Source organism: Cricetulus griseus, chromosome 6 (genome assembly GCF_003668045.3).
Source record: "Cricetulus griseus strain 17A/GY chromosome 6, alternate assembly CriGri-PICRH-1.0, whole genome shotgun sequence".
NCBI classification, from domain to species: domain Eukaryota; kingdom Metazoa; phylum Chordata; class Mammalia; order Rodentia; family Cricetidae; genus Cricetulus; species Cricetulus griseus.
In genome coordinates, this window is record NC_048599.1 from 26,992,299 (window position 1) to 27,009,804 (window position 17,506).

General features: G+C 48.6%; 2 protein-coding genes across 2 annotated transcripts in view; one reads left to right on the top strand and one right to left on the bottom strand.

Annotated features, from left to right (window-relative positions):
- The first annotated feature begins 4,242 nt into the window (after positions 1–4,242).
- On the top strand, positions 4,243–10,099 carry Pdrg1 (p53 and DNA damage regulated 1). Its single transcript, XM_027421481.2, has 5 exons — positions 4,243–4,419; positions 5,850–5,925; positions 6,907–6,981; positions 8,623–8,703; positions 9,247–10,099. The coding sequence occupies exons 1-5, from the start codon at positions 4,333–4,335 to the stop codon at positions 9,327–9,329; spliced, it is 402 nt and encodes a 133-aa protein (XP_027277282.1). The 5' UTR covers positions 4,243–4,332; the 3' UTR covers positions 9,330–10,099.
- A 1,759-nt stretch (positions 10,100–11,858) lies between these two features.
- Positions 11,859–17,506, bottom strand: part of Ttll9 (tubulin tyrosine ligase like 9) — a 39,519-nt gene continuing 33,871 nt past the window's right edge. The window contains exons 13-15 of the mRNA XM_035447031.1: positions 16,944–17,057; positions 16,282–16,406; positions 11,859–12,252 (exon numbers count right to left, since the gene is read on the bottom strand). Of these exons, the coding sequence (XP_035302922.1) occupies positions 12,176–12,252; positions 16,282–16,406; positions 16,944–17,057 (316 nt within the window). The 3' untranslated portion in view covers positions 11,859–12,175. The remainder of the gene's footprint in view (positions 12,253–16,281; positions 16,407–16,943; positions 17,058–17,506) is intronic.

A 17,506-nucleotide genomic window follows, 5' to 3' on the forward strand; every position in this document is an offset into this window, starting at 1 on the left:
TTAGACGTGGAAGCATCAGCCCCCACCTGTCACCTCATCAAAAAAGACAGGCCTCCAAGTCCCAAATTGATGGCTAAAGCTAGGAAGGAAGGTTTCCTTGTCCGAGGGCCATGCTTCCCAAGGAGAGTTGTGGGCGCTATCACCGAGCACACAGAAATGGCAGGCAAGGACTCCAGGGGATGGGCAGAGAATGACTGCTATTGGCTGAACTCTCCAAACACCAAGACCCAAGAGCTACACTCCTAAATTGATGTCATTAGAGTTGTAGACAGATCCAAGTGTGACCAGGTAGAATGTTTTAGGTTAAGAAGGAACTAAAGGGCTGGATGGTGGTGGCACATGCCTTTAATCCTAGCACTCTGGAGGCAGAGGCAGATGGATCTCTGTGAGTTCAAACCCAGCCTGGTCTACAGAGCTAGTTTCAGGATAGCCAGACAAAGAAATACTGTCTCAGAAAACAAAAACAAACAAAAAAGGGACTAAAGAAGGCTGGTGATATGGTGGTGGCTCACACCTTTAATCCCAGTATTCAGGAGGCAGAGGCAGGCAGATCTGAGTTTGAGGCCAGCCTGCTGTAATGAAAAAGTTCCAGAACAGCCAGGGCTACACAAAGAAACCTGTCTCAAAAAACATAAAGAAAAAAAAAGGGAGAGAGAAGGAGAAACAAAAGGTCACCCTTCTAGAGCTTAAATTGTCTCAGCAGTATACCAGCCATGTAGCCACCCAGCCTGGTGGCCTCATGGGCTGGCTCTGCCACAATCGCTAACTGAGCATGGCTGTGCTATGCATATTCTTGTCCCAGAGATACAGCCATGAATTGGACAGCTAAGGTCCTGCTGAGGCAAACCTAGCTGTCATCTCAAAGGGAATAATACAGTTTATTCTGGCCACCAATATGAGAGCCCATGGTCCTAAATGCAGACTCAGATTACCTCAGGTGACTGCTCCACCATGAACAAAAGTTACCTGAGTTATTTTGTTGTTGATTGTTTCTGAGACAAGGTCTCACTATGTTGGCCTGGATGGCCTGGAAAACTCTATGTAAACCAGCATGGTCTTGAGCTCACAGAGATGCCTCTGCCTCCCAAGGGCTGAAATTAAAAGCATGAACTACCAAGCCCAGCCCAGGTTACATGAGCTTCTCTTAGTCATAGACCAAGACAAAGACAAAATTCAACCCATTTATTAAATATATTGGTGGGGACTACAGTTAGATGAAGTACAGCAAAATGGGGAAACCAGTTGAGTTTTAGACGCTATCTGCTGACGTCTTTAGTGTTTGGGTGGTACGGGATCTAGTGGTCTACTTAAAGTGTATTCCAAAGGTTTTTGCCTGATACCAAAAAAGACGTTAGGTCACAGAGTTTGGCAATGAACGGCTAGTAAGGAGAATAAAGACAGCGTGAGGTAATTCAGCTCTGAATTACCTCTGAATTACCTCATTCCAACTCTCCACAAACACGAAGTTTCAATCAGTCAATCAGCCTTGTAGAGTCTTCCAGATCTGTGTGACTTCTCTCTGGAAAAAAATGATGTGGTAAGTGCAGAGGCGGAGACACACAGCGAGCAAAGGGGCACTTGAGAAGTTGAGACATGCCATGGCTGTGCAGGAGCAAGGGGTAGGAGGAAATTAAACCAGGCTGGTGGTAAGTGTGTGCAAATTGTCCTGAGAATCCCTCCATTGGCCATGACTCCCCTACTGCCCTTTGGTCCAATGACCCTTCACTCTCTGGAATGGACACTGGGGCTGTCCATCACTCACTCATCCCTCCCTCCTCTTACCAGGGCCCCATTCCTGCAGGCCTCACCTGGAACTTGCCACTCACCTTACATCAGTGAGCAGAGACAAGTCACAGGTCTGAGCAGCAGGGAGGGCAGATGATGCCCAGTGAGAGCCTTAGAGATAGGGGTATGGCACTGATACCTCTTTTCTCTGGCCATATATATTCAGAGCCTCCTCCATCCCTCTGCCCTCATCTCCCACCTTTCTCCCTCACCCATTCTCGTCCTCCTGCATTAATGCCTCACCAGTCCTCAGCTTGCCCAATGCTCACTTCAGGGTCTTTGCGCTTGCTGTGTCCTCTGCTTGCCACGTTGTCTCGTCTCACCAGACAGCCACATGGCTCACTCCCTCACCTCCCCTACACTTCTGTTCCAATGCCACCTCCTCAGAGAAGCTCTCCATGACTGCTTTATCCCAAACAGCTCCTGCACCACTCCCTCTCCCCTTTGCATTGGTGGGGCGCCTGACGAGCCTTAACCTGCACTTGATACAAGATACATTTGCTTGTTTTACCTGCTGATTGTCCACTTCCTCCCCCAGCCTGAAGGCAGGCACCACACCTGGCTTTGCGCATAGTAGACTCATGAACCCCTGAGCCTGGGAAATTGCTTTATTTTTATGAAATGAATAGTTGAGGAGTATCAGTGATGTCCCAGAGTCCACAATCTGTTCATCTCAACTCTTGGATATGATTGTGCTCTCTTTTCCCGTGTCCGGTGACCAGATGTAGCCTCTGGGGGAAGGTCAGAGCCAAGAAACTGTTAGCATGGGGTCTACCCTAATCCTTGTATACAGGCCCACCTGGCAGGGGTCAGAGGTGTCAGCCTGTCCGGCCATCTTTGGCCTTAAGGTGGAGAGACCCAGGGTTAGGTCCGGGCCCCAGGGATTCCTGGAAAGGCTCATTTCTCCTTTGGCAAATATCCCTGCTTCCTTCCCAGGGCTTGTGCCTGCATTTCTGAACCAGAAGGTGTTTACACAAAACATCCTGGGTTTGGCGACAAATTCACCCTCCATGAGGAATCCTTAATGAAGCTTCCTCCTTCCCCACACCAGGCAGCTGCAGAGTAAACTGGCTCAGTCTCTGGGAACTGAAGGCAGCCCAAAGCCAGACAAAGAGGAGGCGCTTCTGGGCTTCAGTGAGCCCCAGTTTGAGAATGTCCAAAGGCAGCTGTGCGGTGGAGCCCAGGGCCCCCACCCCCAGATCTGTGTCTGACCTATCCTGCTCCCAGCCTAAGCCTGCAGCTATAAAACTTAACAGTAATGACCCTATTTATACAAAAGAGGCCATGAAAATCAAGTGAGCCAGTGTATTAAGGACCTAAGTCGCCAGAAGTCAATAAAGGAGACTAAAAAGTGAACATCCGATCTGGGCCTTAGGGCTCAGTGAGTATGTGTTCACTCTGAAAGAATGAGGCCCTGGGTTCGAATCCCAAGCACCCACATAAATAAAAATCCAGACACGGTTGTGTGGGACTGTTACCTCAGCATTGGGTACATACACAGAGCTCACTGGCTAGCCAGCCTAGCCCAAAAGCGAACTTCTGGTTCAGTGAGAGGTTCTATTTCAAGGCAGGAAGGTGGAGAAAGACAGGAAAGCAGCTGACACCCTACTCTGGCCTCTGCATGTGTCTGCATGGACACAGGTGCCCCCACACTTACATGCATGCACCACACACACACACCCCCACACACACACAGCACATACACCCACACAAATGGCATACAGCTCAGTGGCAGAGCTGAGCGTGTGAGAGGCACTGGGTTAATTCCAGTTATATACACAGATAAGCAAAATGGCATCGGCGAGGCAAAAACTCCCAGGCCTCGCCTCTGAGCCCCCAGCTTTGCAACTGTACTCTTACTGACACTTCACTGCTCACCCTGGACAATTTCCAGCTCCTTCTGTGTGGGTCTCAGCTTGCTACTGAGGACACTGGATTCAACAAACGCAGCAGCCAGACGAGATTTAAAATGATTACTGTTTCCTTTTCATCTTCAGGAGAGAGAGAGAGTGTGTGTGTGTGTGTGGGGGGGTAATTTTTATCACCCATTATTTACAAACCAGAAGCTGAAAGTATCACCGGTTAAATATAAGTCTCCCTGCCACACTCGGTTTCTCGGCGTCGTTAAACAGGACTTAGGATTTCTGTGTCTCCAAAGCTCTTAACTCTACCACCCATAATATGTAACTATTTTCCCATCAGTGTTCGTTGTTTCCTACTGGGACGACATTTCTAAAGTCGGGATGTTTTACTCCTTGCTCCATCCAACGTGGTACACGGTGGATGCTCAACAACCCTTTGAAGGGAGAGCAAAGAAGGCAGCGCACTGGGCTGCTCCCTCAGAGACTGAAGGGGGCGCTCCTGTCCCGCTCCCAAAGCTAGACCCGCCCCTCCGGCGCCCCGCTGATGCGCATGCGCCACCCCTCTAAGGGCCCTTTTTTTTTCACTGCGCAGGCGCGCCGGAAGTCCTCAGCGCGGCGCGTGCGTGGATAGAGCAGAAGGGGCGTTGAAGCGGTGCCGAAGGTGTCTTGAGAGCTGTGTGTCGCCATGCTGTCCCCTGAAGCGGAGCGGGTGATGCGGTACCTGGTCGAAGTGGAGGAGCTGGCCGAGGCGGTGCTGTCGGACAAGCGGCAGGTGAGAGACGCGGCGGCGGCTAGCTTCGTAAGCAGGCAAGCGCGCGGGGTTCCGGAGCGAGCGCCTCCTCTGCGCTGGGCAGTAGCCTCCCTTTGACCCTGTCCCTGCGGGCCCCCCGGAACCTTACCCTCTGCATGCGGCTTCCCCGACCCCCATCGTGAGTCAGGTTGCTGAGACCCGAGCGGCATTTGGCTGGACGGTAGGGTGACGTGGAGTGGGGCGGGGGAGGCTGGAGGGCCTCGTAGACCCGAAAGGGGAGCTTGGCTCTGGATCTATGATTAAGTGGTGAGTCTCCAAAGGGAGTTCTGAGTGCTGAGAATGTTATCTTTGGATTTTGATTGATTGATAGGTTGGTTTAGACTCTAAACTTTAGAGGGACTCATGTGTCTTGGGGCTGGCCTCGAACTCACTGTGTAATCTCGGATAGCCTTGAACAGTCCGTGTTTGTCCGCCCTCCTGAGTTCTGGGATTATAGGCGTGCATGCACGGGACTTAGGTTTTAAAAGTCTTCTCTAGCTGCTAACTAGTGTGCAAAGAACCATTGAGATCAGTGGTTCTCAACCTTCTAATGCTGCAACCCTTTAATACAGTTCATGTTATGGGTACCCCCCCCAATAAAGTAATTTTCGTTGCTACTTCATAGTTGTAATTTTTTTTGGGGGGGGGAGACAGGGTTTCTCTTTGTAGCTTTGTAAACCAGGTTGGCCTCAAACTCACCAGAGATCCGCCTGCCTCTGCCTCCTGAGTGCTGGGATTAAAGGCATGTGCCACCACCTCCCGGAACCATAGTTGTAATTTTGCTGCTGTTATGAATTGCAATGTTTTGCAGTGATCTTGGGTGACTCCTGTGAAAGGGTTGTTCGACTCCAAGGGTCAAGACCCACAGGCTGAGAACCACGAATTTAGTTATCCAGATCTGGATTTGGACCAGATGTTAGTGATGGGGTGAGAAATATACTTTGGAAATGGTCTCCAAAAGCTGCCATAGTTACTCCTGTGGTCTATAGTGAGAAGGCCTCTGTGGTTCACAAGCAGCAGGATTCCTGTGGACTCCAGCCCCAGAGTCATTGCCTGAGTAGCTGTCATGGTGGTGTACGTCCATGTCTGGGGAGACTGTTAGATTTTCCTACAATAGCCTGTCAACAATAACTGCCCAGGGGAGACACTAAACTCTCTGATGACCCTGGTACATGCTCAGGTTTGAATTGGGCTGTGCAAATGATTCCTAATTGGTAAACTTTTTCCTAGCACCTGCTCTGGAGGAAGGAGGCTCCTGTACAGGCCGAGGGGCTGGCAACTGAGTGGGTAAAGAAACACGCTCATGCTTCAGTCCATGTTAACCAAGACATTGGCCTCCAGCCAGGAAGGATTCCTTGTCTCTTCAGGTTGGGGCGGGAGGCAGCTGAGTTCCTATCTGCTTCTGTTTTCAGATTGTAGACCTGGATACCAAGAGGAATCAGAACCGAGAGGGCCTGAGGGCCCTACAGAAGGACCTGAGCGTCTCTGGTAAGTTGTAACATCCTCACTGAAGCCCTGGAAACTGATGCAGTTCTCCTGTGAAGGCCTTTGTTGTCCCTGCTAGAGAGCAGGCAGGAGGCTGGGACTGTGTGACTCAGCCTCACAGGAAACGAAAACAGCTTGTGGGGAAGAGCGGGCAAACGTTGCAGGTCAGACATATGCTGTGATTCAGGATCTGAGCTGCTCACTTCAGTGACAGGCCATTAGCTTATCACTCATCAATGGCACACAGCACTTAGAAGCAATAATAGATCTGCCCTTATGTTCCACATGAGGAAAAGCAGTGTAAACATACAACTGAAAATTGTGGAAAGCTAAAGATGGAGTTGGCCATGAGTGGATGTTGAGACTGTCTAGGAGGGAGGAGATGGGGCTCTTTAGATGAGCCAGGTGGCTGTGACTTTGGCAGTGTGAGCAAGTGGGGGACAACCTGAAGCAGTTCTGGAAGGATGGGCAGCATTCAGGGCATAATGAAGGGCACTGACGTCCATTCCACTGGCTGCTTATCTCACCGGAGTAAAACCCAGAGTTGTCCTGCAGGATTGATTCCACATGACCCCGCCCCACACACTCCACCATGTTAGCCCCCACTTTCTCACCCACTCATTGACCCACTGGTCTCTTGGTTGTTCTGACACCAAAACACTGCCAGTTCTGGCTGTTGCCATCCCTCTGCCTGGGCTCTGCCCAGGTGTCTAGGGAAGATACCCCCCCCTTTCCTCAGTTCTCTGCCTGGATGTCACATCTGCAAAGAGCCCTTGTACCTCTCCTGATGCTTCCCATCACTTAGCACTATGTGGAAAAACAACTTGTTTATTTACTGTCTTTTGCTTTGTTATGAATTCCACAAGGGCAAGAACTTGTCTTGTTGGGCTATGTTCTTAGCATCCAAACAGTGCTTGGCAGATAGTCAGTGCTTCAAAAAGAAGAAATAAAACGTGTTGAAGTAATGTCTGTTTGCTATTTCAGAAGATGTGATGGTTTGCTTTGGGAACATGTTCATCAAAATGCCTCACCCTAAGACAAAGGAAATGATCCAGAAAGGTAAGGTCTCCTGGAATGTTCAAGGACATGGTCACTTCCCTACCAGTCATTATCCAGAATTGAGAGGCAGCTGTACTGTAGAGTCGATGTGGTTTTGGTTCCTGCTCTGCCACAGTGGGCCTTCCTCATGTGTGAGTGGGGCATCTACACAGCACAGTTGTGAAGCTGAGATAAACAGTATGGTTAGCATGATTCTTATTTACTAGGGAAAAGTCAGTTGGGTTACAAAAATTTACAAATTGAGCTTAAAATACTGTTTTCCTCATTAAAAGTTGTCCAAAGGAAGGAAAGAATACCAACAATGATTGTTTTCCTAGAGTGCTGTTGAGATGGCTCAGCAGGTAAATGTGCCTGATGATGACCTGAGTTCAAACCTCAGGACCCACATGATAAAAGGAGGAACCAACTCAGCTTGACCTCTGAGCTCCAGCCACACACATACATTCCACACAAAATAAATAAAGTCAACAACAACAAAAGCAGTTTCCCAGACACTCAGCAGTGGCCCCATAGCCTAGTCCTTTGGTCTGTATAGCAGGCTGGAGAAAGGCAATGGGCTTTTTTCATATGAGGTCTTTGTTTTCTGTTTGAAAATAAGGTCATTTGCTAAAACCTTATTGGTCAAGGCCATCCATAACTGTAAAGGGGCCTGGATAAGTGAGCTTTTGCATGAGCCTGTGGGGTGTGTGTGTGTGTGTGTGTGTGTGTGTGTGTGTGTGTGTGTGTGTGTGTGTGTGTGTGTTGCACTGGGTATGTGCATGCGGAGGTCAAAACAGGATGTCTTCCTTTATCGTTTTCTACCTTACTGCCTTGAAGTAGGGTCTACCAACTTCTTTGGCTAGGCTGGTTGGCCAGCACACTCTTTGAATCTCCCTGTCTCCATCCTCTAGTGCTGGGTTACAGGCACATTCAGCCATGTCAGCCAACCTGGCCAAAGAGCTTGGTAGACCCTACTTAAGGCAGTCAGGTGGAAAACGATACTGTGCATAGGTAATGGGCCAGATACTTTGCAGCTGAAATCTCAGGGGTCCTGCTGACCCACAAATGTTGTCTAATCTCTATATGAGGGGTTCTAGGAAGTTATCAGGCTTCCCCCAACTCAAAATAGGCTGAACAAGTTCATGGGACCCTTCCTTATTTTCAGTGAGAAATGAAATCATTACCAAGGCCATGAAGCTTGGCTAGTCAGGGTTTTCCTCAGTGGGAAATGAGACTAGGCAGTGAACTTACTGAGTAGTGTCCCTCCCACCAGTTGATTGATCAAGCTTCGATAGGTTCCTGTGTTGTTTTACTGCCATTTCTCGGGTACAAACTATGGGGATGGTAGACTGGTCCTTCCGGCTCGCCATGGCTGACCATATCCAGGTTATGCTGGAGCAGTAGGCTCTTCCTTTGGCTACTTAGGTCACATTTTCACAGGGCCTTGATGGTACTTGGGTTTGTAAAGTTTCTTGGCCACCCACCAGCCAGCCACCTAGCATACTTTGCTTACTCTGGTGTTAATCCTTTCTCAGCCCTTCTCTGAGGTCACCTTTTCCTCCCTGTGTGCTACAAGCCTTGGCTCTTGTGGGTGTTAGGTGGAGAGCTGGGGTCCCTCTCTGCAATATAACCTTGTCCTCTCTGCCTGCTGCACCTTTTCAGATCAGGAGCACCTGGATAAAGAAATAGAAAGACTCCGGAATCAACTTAAAGTGAAAGTTAACCGCCTTTTCGAAGCCCAAGGTACTGGCCTGGCAGGCTGAAAGCTGGGCGGGAGGAAGCTATTGAAAGATTGTTAGAGAATGTTTGGAAAGGGGTGGGCAGTGGGACATAACCAGTGGTTGTCTATAGCTGCTCAGAGGTAGGACAGGGAGGCTTGTGAGGCTCATTCTTGTCATGGGTCCTTTTCCAGGCACCAGGAGCTTCCTAGGGTGATCTTTCTTGCATGGTGTGGGTACCAAGGTAGCTAGGACAGGAGAAACCCAGAAGACTTTAGTCACAGGTCAGAGCTTAAATTGGGGTAAACTTAAACACATCAGATCACAGGTCTGATGAGAATCTGCAGATCTGTGTGTAGCAGTTATGACTTTGCTAGTTCTTCACCAGGAGTAGTGTTGACACGTATCAGCCTGTGCACTGCAGAATCCCAGGCCCAGCCCTGCACCTCTCAGGCCAAATTGGCAATGTTAATGCAGTGTTAGCTACTTTCCTGGGCCTGGCTCCCAAGTCAGCAGTAGGTTGGGCAGCAGGGGGCCCAGTTTAATCATGACTATCTTCTTCTTGCAGGAAAACCGGAGCTGAAGGGTTTTAACCTGAACCCCCTCAACCAGGATGAGCTTAAAGCCCTCAAGGTCATCCTGAAAGGATGAGACTCAAACAGCAGGATGGGGGACCTTTGACTTCGGCCACTCCCTCCCCAACCTTGAGACCTGCAAGGACAGGATTGTCTTTTTAAGGGGATAGGCCCAGGAATGTGGCTTTTGTACCAAGTCTTTTTCTGTAGTGCTTGACTGCTTTGTGACAAGAGAGAACCCTTTGCCTGTTTTGTGTGCTTGGCCTGGCTACCAGAGCTTGGTGGACACAAGACCTATTGACAGACCCTGGCAGCCATCTGTAGGTGTGTGGGGGTGTGAGAATGGCTGCCACTGACACTTCTCAACAGTAGCCTGCTGTTTAGATGGGCCTGGCCAGGGATGGAGAGAGAGGGCGGACTGGAAGCTTCATTCCAGCTTTCTGCAGGGCGAGGCATTTCTAGGAAGTGTGTGTGACAGTTGGGATAAAACAAGAGACTGACAGTTTGCTTCTGTGTGAAGAAGACAGACCCTTAGTGCCCCACACCAGCTGCAGGGTGGACACATTTCCCCAAAGCCCCCAGTCCTGTCCGTTTTCCTGCTGGCTTTCCATAGTAGGTGCTGTCAGTCACCCTCTGTGGTTGCTCTTGAGATGGGAGGCCTTACAGAGGACTGGCCCAGGGCAGGCAAACCGCATCCTTCCTAATGTGAGTCCACACGAGCACCCTCCATGACCTCTGACAGCAAGGCTATGCTGGCTGACCTGACTTCAGAGTGTGAGTGTACTGTGAGAGCAAAACTGGCCTCTATTCCCTGAGGCTCAATAAACATTAACTGTGCAAACCACAGCTCTGAGTTGTCACCTTACTCAGTTCTTCACCAAGGGCCCAGCCCTTTTTGTTAGAGTGCTACTTAAGAAAGGAGGGGGCCCTTGCCTTAAAATGCATGGCATCAAGAGTAGACAGGTAGAGGCCACTGTCTGTTCCTCTCACTGCACTTTGATCCATAGTTACATCAGAAACAAGCTGGTATAACCAGATCCCAAGTTTCTTCCAAGATGAAAGAAGGGGCTGGAGAGGTAGCTCTGGGGTTAAGAGCACTTGTGTTTCTTTCCGAAGACCAGGTTCAGTTTCCAGTTCCACATGGTGGCTTATAATCATCCATAACTCCAGTTCTAGGGCATTTGATACTTGTAACTTCCACAGGTACACAAAGTACATGTACACACATATGTACATACAAGCAAAACACTGAAATACCAATCTTTAAAAATTAACTAGTCAGGTGTACACGCCTTTAATTCCAGCACGCAGGAGGCAGAGGTAGATAGCCAAAGCTTTGCAGAGAGACCTTGTCTCAAAAAAACAAAAAAAGGGAACTAAAAATTAGAATTAAGCCAAACACTTTAAATATTGCTGATGTTTTCTGGGAATATTTAAAAACCTGTATTGATCAAGAAAAACACCTAATGTAAGGCATATTAAGCCCATGTTTATAGTTTTTTGTATTGTTTTTATAGACACTCTGGTGATAGACCCAGACCAAGCGGCAAGTCTGTGCAATGGGGTCTAGTTAGAAGACCACAGCTTCAGAGGAAGGCACTGGCTTAGCCCAGACGGAGGGAGGTTCTTGAACCATGAAGTAGGTTGAGCAAGGCAAGGGCTGAGCAGTGTGTGGTCTTCTGACTATAGATGCTGTGTGGTCCCTCAGGACAAACTGCAGGACTGAAGGGAGGATATTAGTGTACACCCTCTGATTGATGAATAAAATACAAACTAAGCAGAATTCACTTTGATGTCAGCTACCTAGGAGGTCTACCTGGCACACAATTTCTCCCCTGGGAATATTGCTTCTGCCTGCCAGAGTGGATGTTAGGCCAAAGAGCCCATCAGTTCTGTATTCTGGAAGTGAGAACCTAGAATCCATGCCTGGGGATTGTGGGCTTGGGAAACCTGTGGGCTCTGGAAGCAGAAAGTCCAGGGTGCCTCAGCTCTTAGCCCCCAAGGCCAGTTGATTCACTTTGTGCTTTGCTGGTTTTTCTTTCCCAGACTTCCCTCTGGGCTTACTTAGGCATTCAGGTTTGCATTTGTAGGGAAAAAACGCTGCCCAGAAGGTAGGTAGAGCTGCCTGGCCTCCTGGAGGCCCCTTCTCTATGGAGCACGGCACCTCCCAGCTCAGGCTTACTTCCACCTCCTAGATCAAGAGACCTCTGAGCAGAATGCAGTAATTGCATAACTCCCCATGTGATCTTGCCTGTCAACTGTAGCCTTACTTTCTGATTTTAAAATTCAGCCCCAAATGAGAGGTAGTTTTCCCAGAGCCCCTGGCTACGAAGTGTTGCCTTCCCAGGTCCCATTTTCATCTGAGGCACAGGAGGCTCCAGTTCTGTGGTTTTCACATGGCCCGGTCCGTGGGTCCATGTGAATCAGGGCATTGCAGACCATGGTATGTTTAGGGCTTGGCACACTCTCAGGCTTCCATTAGACAATCTAAAATCATTTACTTTGCAAGCATAGCTTACAGACAAGTTTCCTAGCCCGGGGGGACCCTTCACCATCACCAAAGAGACATCCAAATGGCAGTGGCATCCTTAACTAGGCCCAGTGCTGAGTGCCTCAAACCTGTGCTTTATTGACGTGTTCTCAGAGTGGAAGAACTTGCTGCTTGGCCTCTTTGGATCCAGTCACCAATCTTTCAAGGATGAGCCCACCCAGTCCCGAGGATTGGCTGTCCTTGGTTCAGAGATGGGAGTAGGGTGGGGCTGGAATGGGGAGTCTAGGGTGTCTGGTCTAAGTAGCAAGCAGAGGCTGCCTATCCAGTAAAATAGCTGCCAGGCTGGAGGGAGGTGAAGATTGGTGCGCTGTGCTGGAACCCTGCTGCAAGAGGCCGGGGTAGCACCTGCCAGGGCCTCATTCTGGCTGAGATCAGCCAGGAGCTTTCTTCTGCACTTGAAGGGATCGGAACAACTGCCTCAGCTGCTCCTTCCGATCATTGACGCAACCTAGAAAGAACACGAGGTGTTGGTTGGGATGGCCTGCACACCCACTTGCTGGTACAGGGAAGGGGCAGCAGGAATTGCATGGCCACGGGTGCCCCACTCCTGTATTGGACCAGCCCTCAGCTCACCTCGGGGCATCAGCTTTCTCGGAATGGCACCACCAGCCATCAATGGTCAACAAAGGCTTAAGCTGACTGGGGGTTTACCTGCCGCTTCAGACACTGGCCCCGGGTGGCTTGGTAAGCCCTCACAGGGATGGTGTGTATTCAGGAAACTCAGAGAGGTGGTCATTTTCCCCAAGCTGTGTGAGTAGCAGAACTGAGAGCTGATCCCAGGCTATGCAGTGCCAGAGTCACATTCCAGCTGCTTCTGCAGACTGCAGCGCCCTCATCTTTGCTCGGTGAAAACACACAAGCCAGCAGCACCTGATGCTAACTTTACCCCCTTACTCAGCACACACTGGGTGTGTGTCCCAGGCAGTCCATGCCAAAAGGCTGCCTCTCCCCACACATTCACCAGGCAGCCTGTTCCCTGCTTGGTCTCAGCCGGTTCTGAAGGCAATACCAGTCTTTAATCTTAGCCAGGCACATTTGTAATACTCACAAATATGCTTGAATGGCCTGACCCACCATGGCCACAAGAATTAATCGGGCAAGGCCTGCTTCCTACATAGTAACTCCAATCCCAGCCTCACCTCCAAGGCTGTCAAGGCTTCAGCACCCACCCTGTGCATCCTTGACATTTTCCAAACTGATGCCAGGGAACCTGCTTCAATGTTTTTGGCTCACTCATCATGCCAAATCTTGAGGTTCAGTACAAAGCCTTTCTTGGAGTTGTAGGCTCACCCCTGGATTTTAATTGCTAACCTTTTCACCTAACGACCCTGAACACATTTCTGACTTGTCCTCAACCGTCAGCATTCTTCCTCTGCCTCTGCTCCCCAAACAGCTCCTGTTTACCACCACTCAACTAAAAATCTGAAAGTAATTCTAGAGACTTCTACAGATACTGTTCCCCTGTTTGAGTGCCTGCAAATCAACCATCTCTTCATTTCCATTAAGCATCTGCATTTTTCAAGTCCAGTGTCTGCTGTTGGAGCAACCATTTGCAATCAGAAGACAACCTGAGCGTTCAGCCAACCTGCTGAGTGTGGCAACGAGGGGAGGAAAGTGTCACCCAGGCATCTCAAAACCATTGTGTCAGTCCCCTATGCCATACCTAACACTGGTGGCCTGAGACACCTCTCCCATCCCCTCACCCCTCCCCACCCTCAGGGTCTCCTAAATATTAGGCAAGAACTCTACCATTTTTCTATAGCCCCTCTTTGGCACAGTTTTTCACTAATTAGACTGGCCTTGAACCCATTCTGTAGTGCAGGCAGGCCATGAACTTGTGATCCTTTTTTTTTTTTTTTTTTTTTTTTTTTTGTTGTTGTTTTGTTTTTCAAAACAGGGTTTCTCTGTGTAGCTTTGGAGCCTATCCTGGCACTCGCTCTGGAGACCAGGTTGGCCTCGAACTCACAGAGATCCGGCTGCCTCTACCTCCCTAGTGCTGGGATCAAAGGCGTGGGCCACCAACGCCCGGCCACATGTGATAGTCTTACCTCACCCTCCCTAGGGGCTGGGTTTACAAGTGTGTGGCACTAGGCCTCACTAGGTCAGCCCCTTCCTACTTAACTATTAGTTGGATTTTGTTGTGTGCAGCCAAACCCAGTCCTAAACCATACTAAACTCTTTAAAAGATACACAATTTCTCATCATAAAAGAAATAGGAACTTAGCACCTAGGAGCCAAAGGCAGGTGGATCTCTGAGTTCAAAGCCAACCAGGTCTACATAGTAAGTTCCAGGCCATCTAGAGCCACATAGTGAGACCCTGTCACAAAAAACTAAAAATTTAAAAAGGAGCCATTGGCGCACGCCTTTAATCCCAGCACTCAGGAGGCAGAGGCAGGCGGATCTCTGTGAGTTCGAGACCAACCTGGTCTACAAGAGCTAGCTCCAGGACAGCCTCCAAAGCCACAGAGAAACCCTGTCTGGAAAAAATAAATAAATAAATAAATAAATAAATAAATAAATAAATAGGAGCCATAAAACAAAATTTAAAACAACAAATGAGAAACTCCAGGAAATATTTACTATACATTTGATTGAGCAGGGTGGGATGGGCGGTATCTTCAGCCATTAATGTCATGTCTTTACAAATGTAGAAAATTACAGGCAACCCAGAGAAAAACAGGTACTGGCTGGGCATAGCAGTACACCCATGTAATCCCAGCACTTTGGAGTCAGAGACAGGGATTTCTGTTTGAGGCCAGCCTGATCTACATATTGAATTCCAGGCCAGCCAAAGCTACATAGTGAGACTTTGTCTCAAAAAAAAAAAATTAAAAACATGTCTACAACCCCAGCACTTTGTAGCCTAAGGCAGGAGGATTAGAAAGAACTTCAAGCTCAACCTTAGCCCCTTTGTGAATTCAAGGCCAGCTTGGCCTATGTATGGCTCAGTTGATATATATGAGGTCCTTGGTTCAAATCCTGGTAGCATGAAAGCCTGGCATATTAGCACATACCTATGGTACTGGCACTCAGGAGTAGAGACCAGTGGACCATAAATTCAAGATCTTGGCTACCTGGTGAGTTGAATGACAGCCTGGGCTACATGAGAACCTGTCTTAGCCACACCCCCAAAACCACACACACAAAAAATTAATTTCCTGTAAGAACTTGGTTCATGTTATTTTTCCATAAAAGTAGTCTATTTATTATTAAAAATAAAAAGCTTACAAAAGAAGAAAGACAAAAACTGAAGGCGCCTCAGAAAGCAATGGAATCCCCATAAAATAATAATGAATTCACTAAGGGGTGAAGGCTTGGATTCCTTTCTAGTTATCTAGTTAGTCTGCCCCTTTGGCCCAGTGACTCTACTTCCCTGGATCTAGAAGGAAATAGTTTCAGTGGGTTTCACAGGAGAGGATGTTCACAATGATGTTGTCTGGAAAAGTAAAAAGATGAAATTGTGCCAAATGCCCATTGATAAGAAATAAGCTTGGTAAATGCTGGCACACAAGAAATGCTCTGCAGCTATGCGGTAACCACTTTGTAACTTTTCTGGGACTAGGAGAGTCTAGAGGTCAGGATTCAGGGGTTAGGGCTCAAGCTGACCCATCACCATGACAACAGCCTTCTGCAGTCTGTGCAACCTTTGGAGACCATTTCCTCCCCCATGGCGGGATCACAGAAGCTACCATATGAAATGTGGTAATGCAGGTACACACTTAGCCCAGCCCTGGCTAACACATGCTTCCCATGGGAGGGCCTTTGTATTCCTGAATGGAGGGATGCCACGTGGAAAGCGGGACTCCAAATGCCAGTCTGGTGCCAGATTTATAAAAATATGAATATATGCATTTTTTAAAACTGGAAGGAAACACCAGATTGTTAATGATGGTTATGTCTGGATGTGTTTTAAAATTTCCTTCTTTAGTTTTCAAATATTCTACAATGAGTGTGAATTGCTATAATTGGAAATTTTTTCACATTTTATATACTAACTTTATCGCAGACTCCTGCAGTCTTTAACTTTTCTAATGATAATTTGTTCTCTGCCTGAGTCTTGAAATCCCCCTTCTGATGACTCAGTAATCTCTCACCAGGAGTGTCCAACTTCTTAACATTGTGACTAGACATTGTCATCTACAAAGTTCACACTTGATAATTGTGAAAAAACTCTCTCTCTCTCTCTCTCTCTCTCCCTCTCACAGAAAAATCTCATAAATATTTTTGAGTATACAATTTTGTGTTGGGCATTCGGTTCATGGGGTCCCCAGGTTGCAGTTGGGCACACCGCCTGTAAGACACTACTCATCTGTATGTTATGGATGAAGAACAGAGAGGGCAAGCTGCTTGCCTGAGTCACACAGCTGGTATGCTGCAGATTGGATTTACATGATCTCACTGCTATGCCAAGCTGCCCCAGTCCACCCACACCTCCCATGGTGCCTCTGTCCCACTCACTTTCTGTCTGACTCATACCTAAGCGTGTGTTGGTCACAAAGTTTCCCAACCCTGTGAGGTCAGAAGGCCCCTCCTCTCTGCTGACAGGGCCATCATTCCACATGAGGTCGAAGCCCCCGACTCTCTTTTCCCTTCCTGTGAGTCTGGGGGTGCAGAGGATGGAAGAACACGTAGTCAGTGAGGCTTTAAGAAAAGACTCACCCATCCCACCTGAGCCAGGGGCCAAGCAGCTCTCCAACAGGGCCACCCTCACTTCCTCCGAGGCCCTATTCACCAATGATCATGTGCTCCTAATTTGTAGTTTCTGGTTTCAAAACTGCTCCCTTCCTCAACCCAGGGATTTAGCCATCCTTCACACTGGTCTTGTATTCTTTTCACTGGAGACACGGTGTTGAGAGTGGTAAGTAGCCTCTTGGTGGACACTGTGAGCCAGATACTTAACAGTGAATTGCCTCAGTGAGTTAACCTAACAACCCCAAGGAGAGTTAGTGCTCCCTGCTTTACACCTAAGGAAACTGTGGCTCAACGAGGCCAAGTGACCAGCCCAGGGTCCCACAGTCAGGAAGCTTTGAGTAAATCCAGCTACACTGAGTTCTTGGACCTATGGGCATCCCAGTTTCTCAATCTATGAAGGAAGTGTTTCAAGGTTTTGAGTCCCCTCTCCCTCGACAGGACCCTACCTGCCCTCCATGTCCACCACGTGCAGGGTGTCTTCCAGCAGGCAGGTCTTCAGTTCGTAGTCCTCCTGGCTGCTGGCTGTCAGCGAAGGAGATGCATTGACTTCTAGGAGCCACCTGGGGAGGGAAGAGGATACCGTGTGTGGCCTGTTCTGCAAGAGGGAGCCCATGTGTGCCACTGTCAGTCAGGACAAAACCCCGTAGCTAGGAGGGCACAGGTTCTAGTGGGGAAGCTACTGCTTTTGTTGTGCTAAATGGACATTATACCTATGAAATGCTTTCTAAATCTAGACGTGTATACACCCTGATCGTTACTGCTTCGGCCCTGGCCTGGGAAGTCTCTTTCTGCAGATGACCGCAGTTACTGCAGAAACTTGTGGGTATAAAGAAATAGCAATGATTACAATGGCATTGCAGCCCAGCACTCAGACCTTTCACGCCCTCCGAGGATCAGGTAGAAGAGTAGGCAGAAAGAATATAAGGGCCAGAGCAATGGGAGCAGTGCCGCAAAATACTGTCCCCTAGCAGGGTCAGTCTCCAAGTCAGAGAGGCTATGATTCACAGCT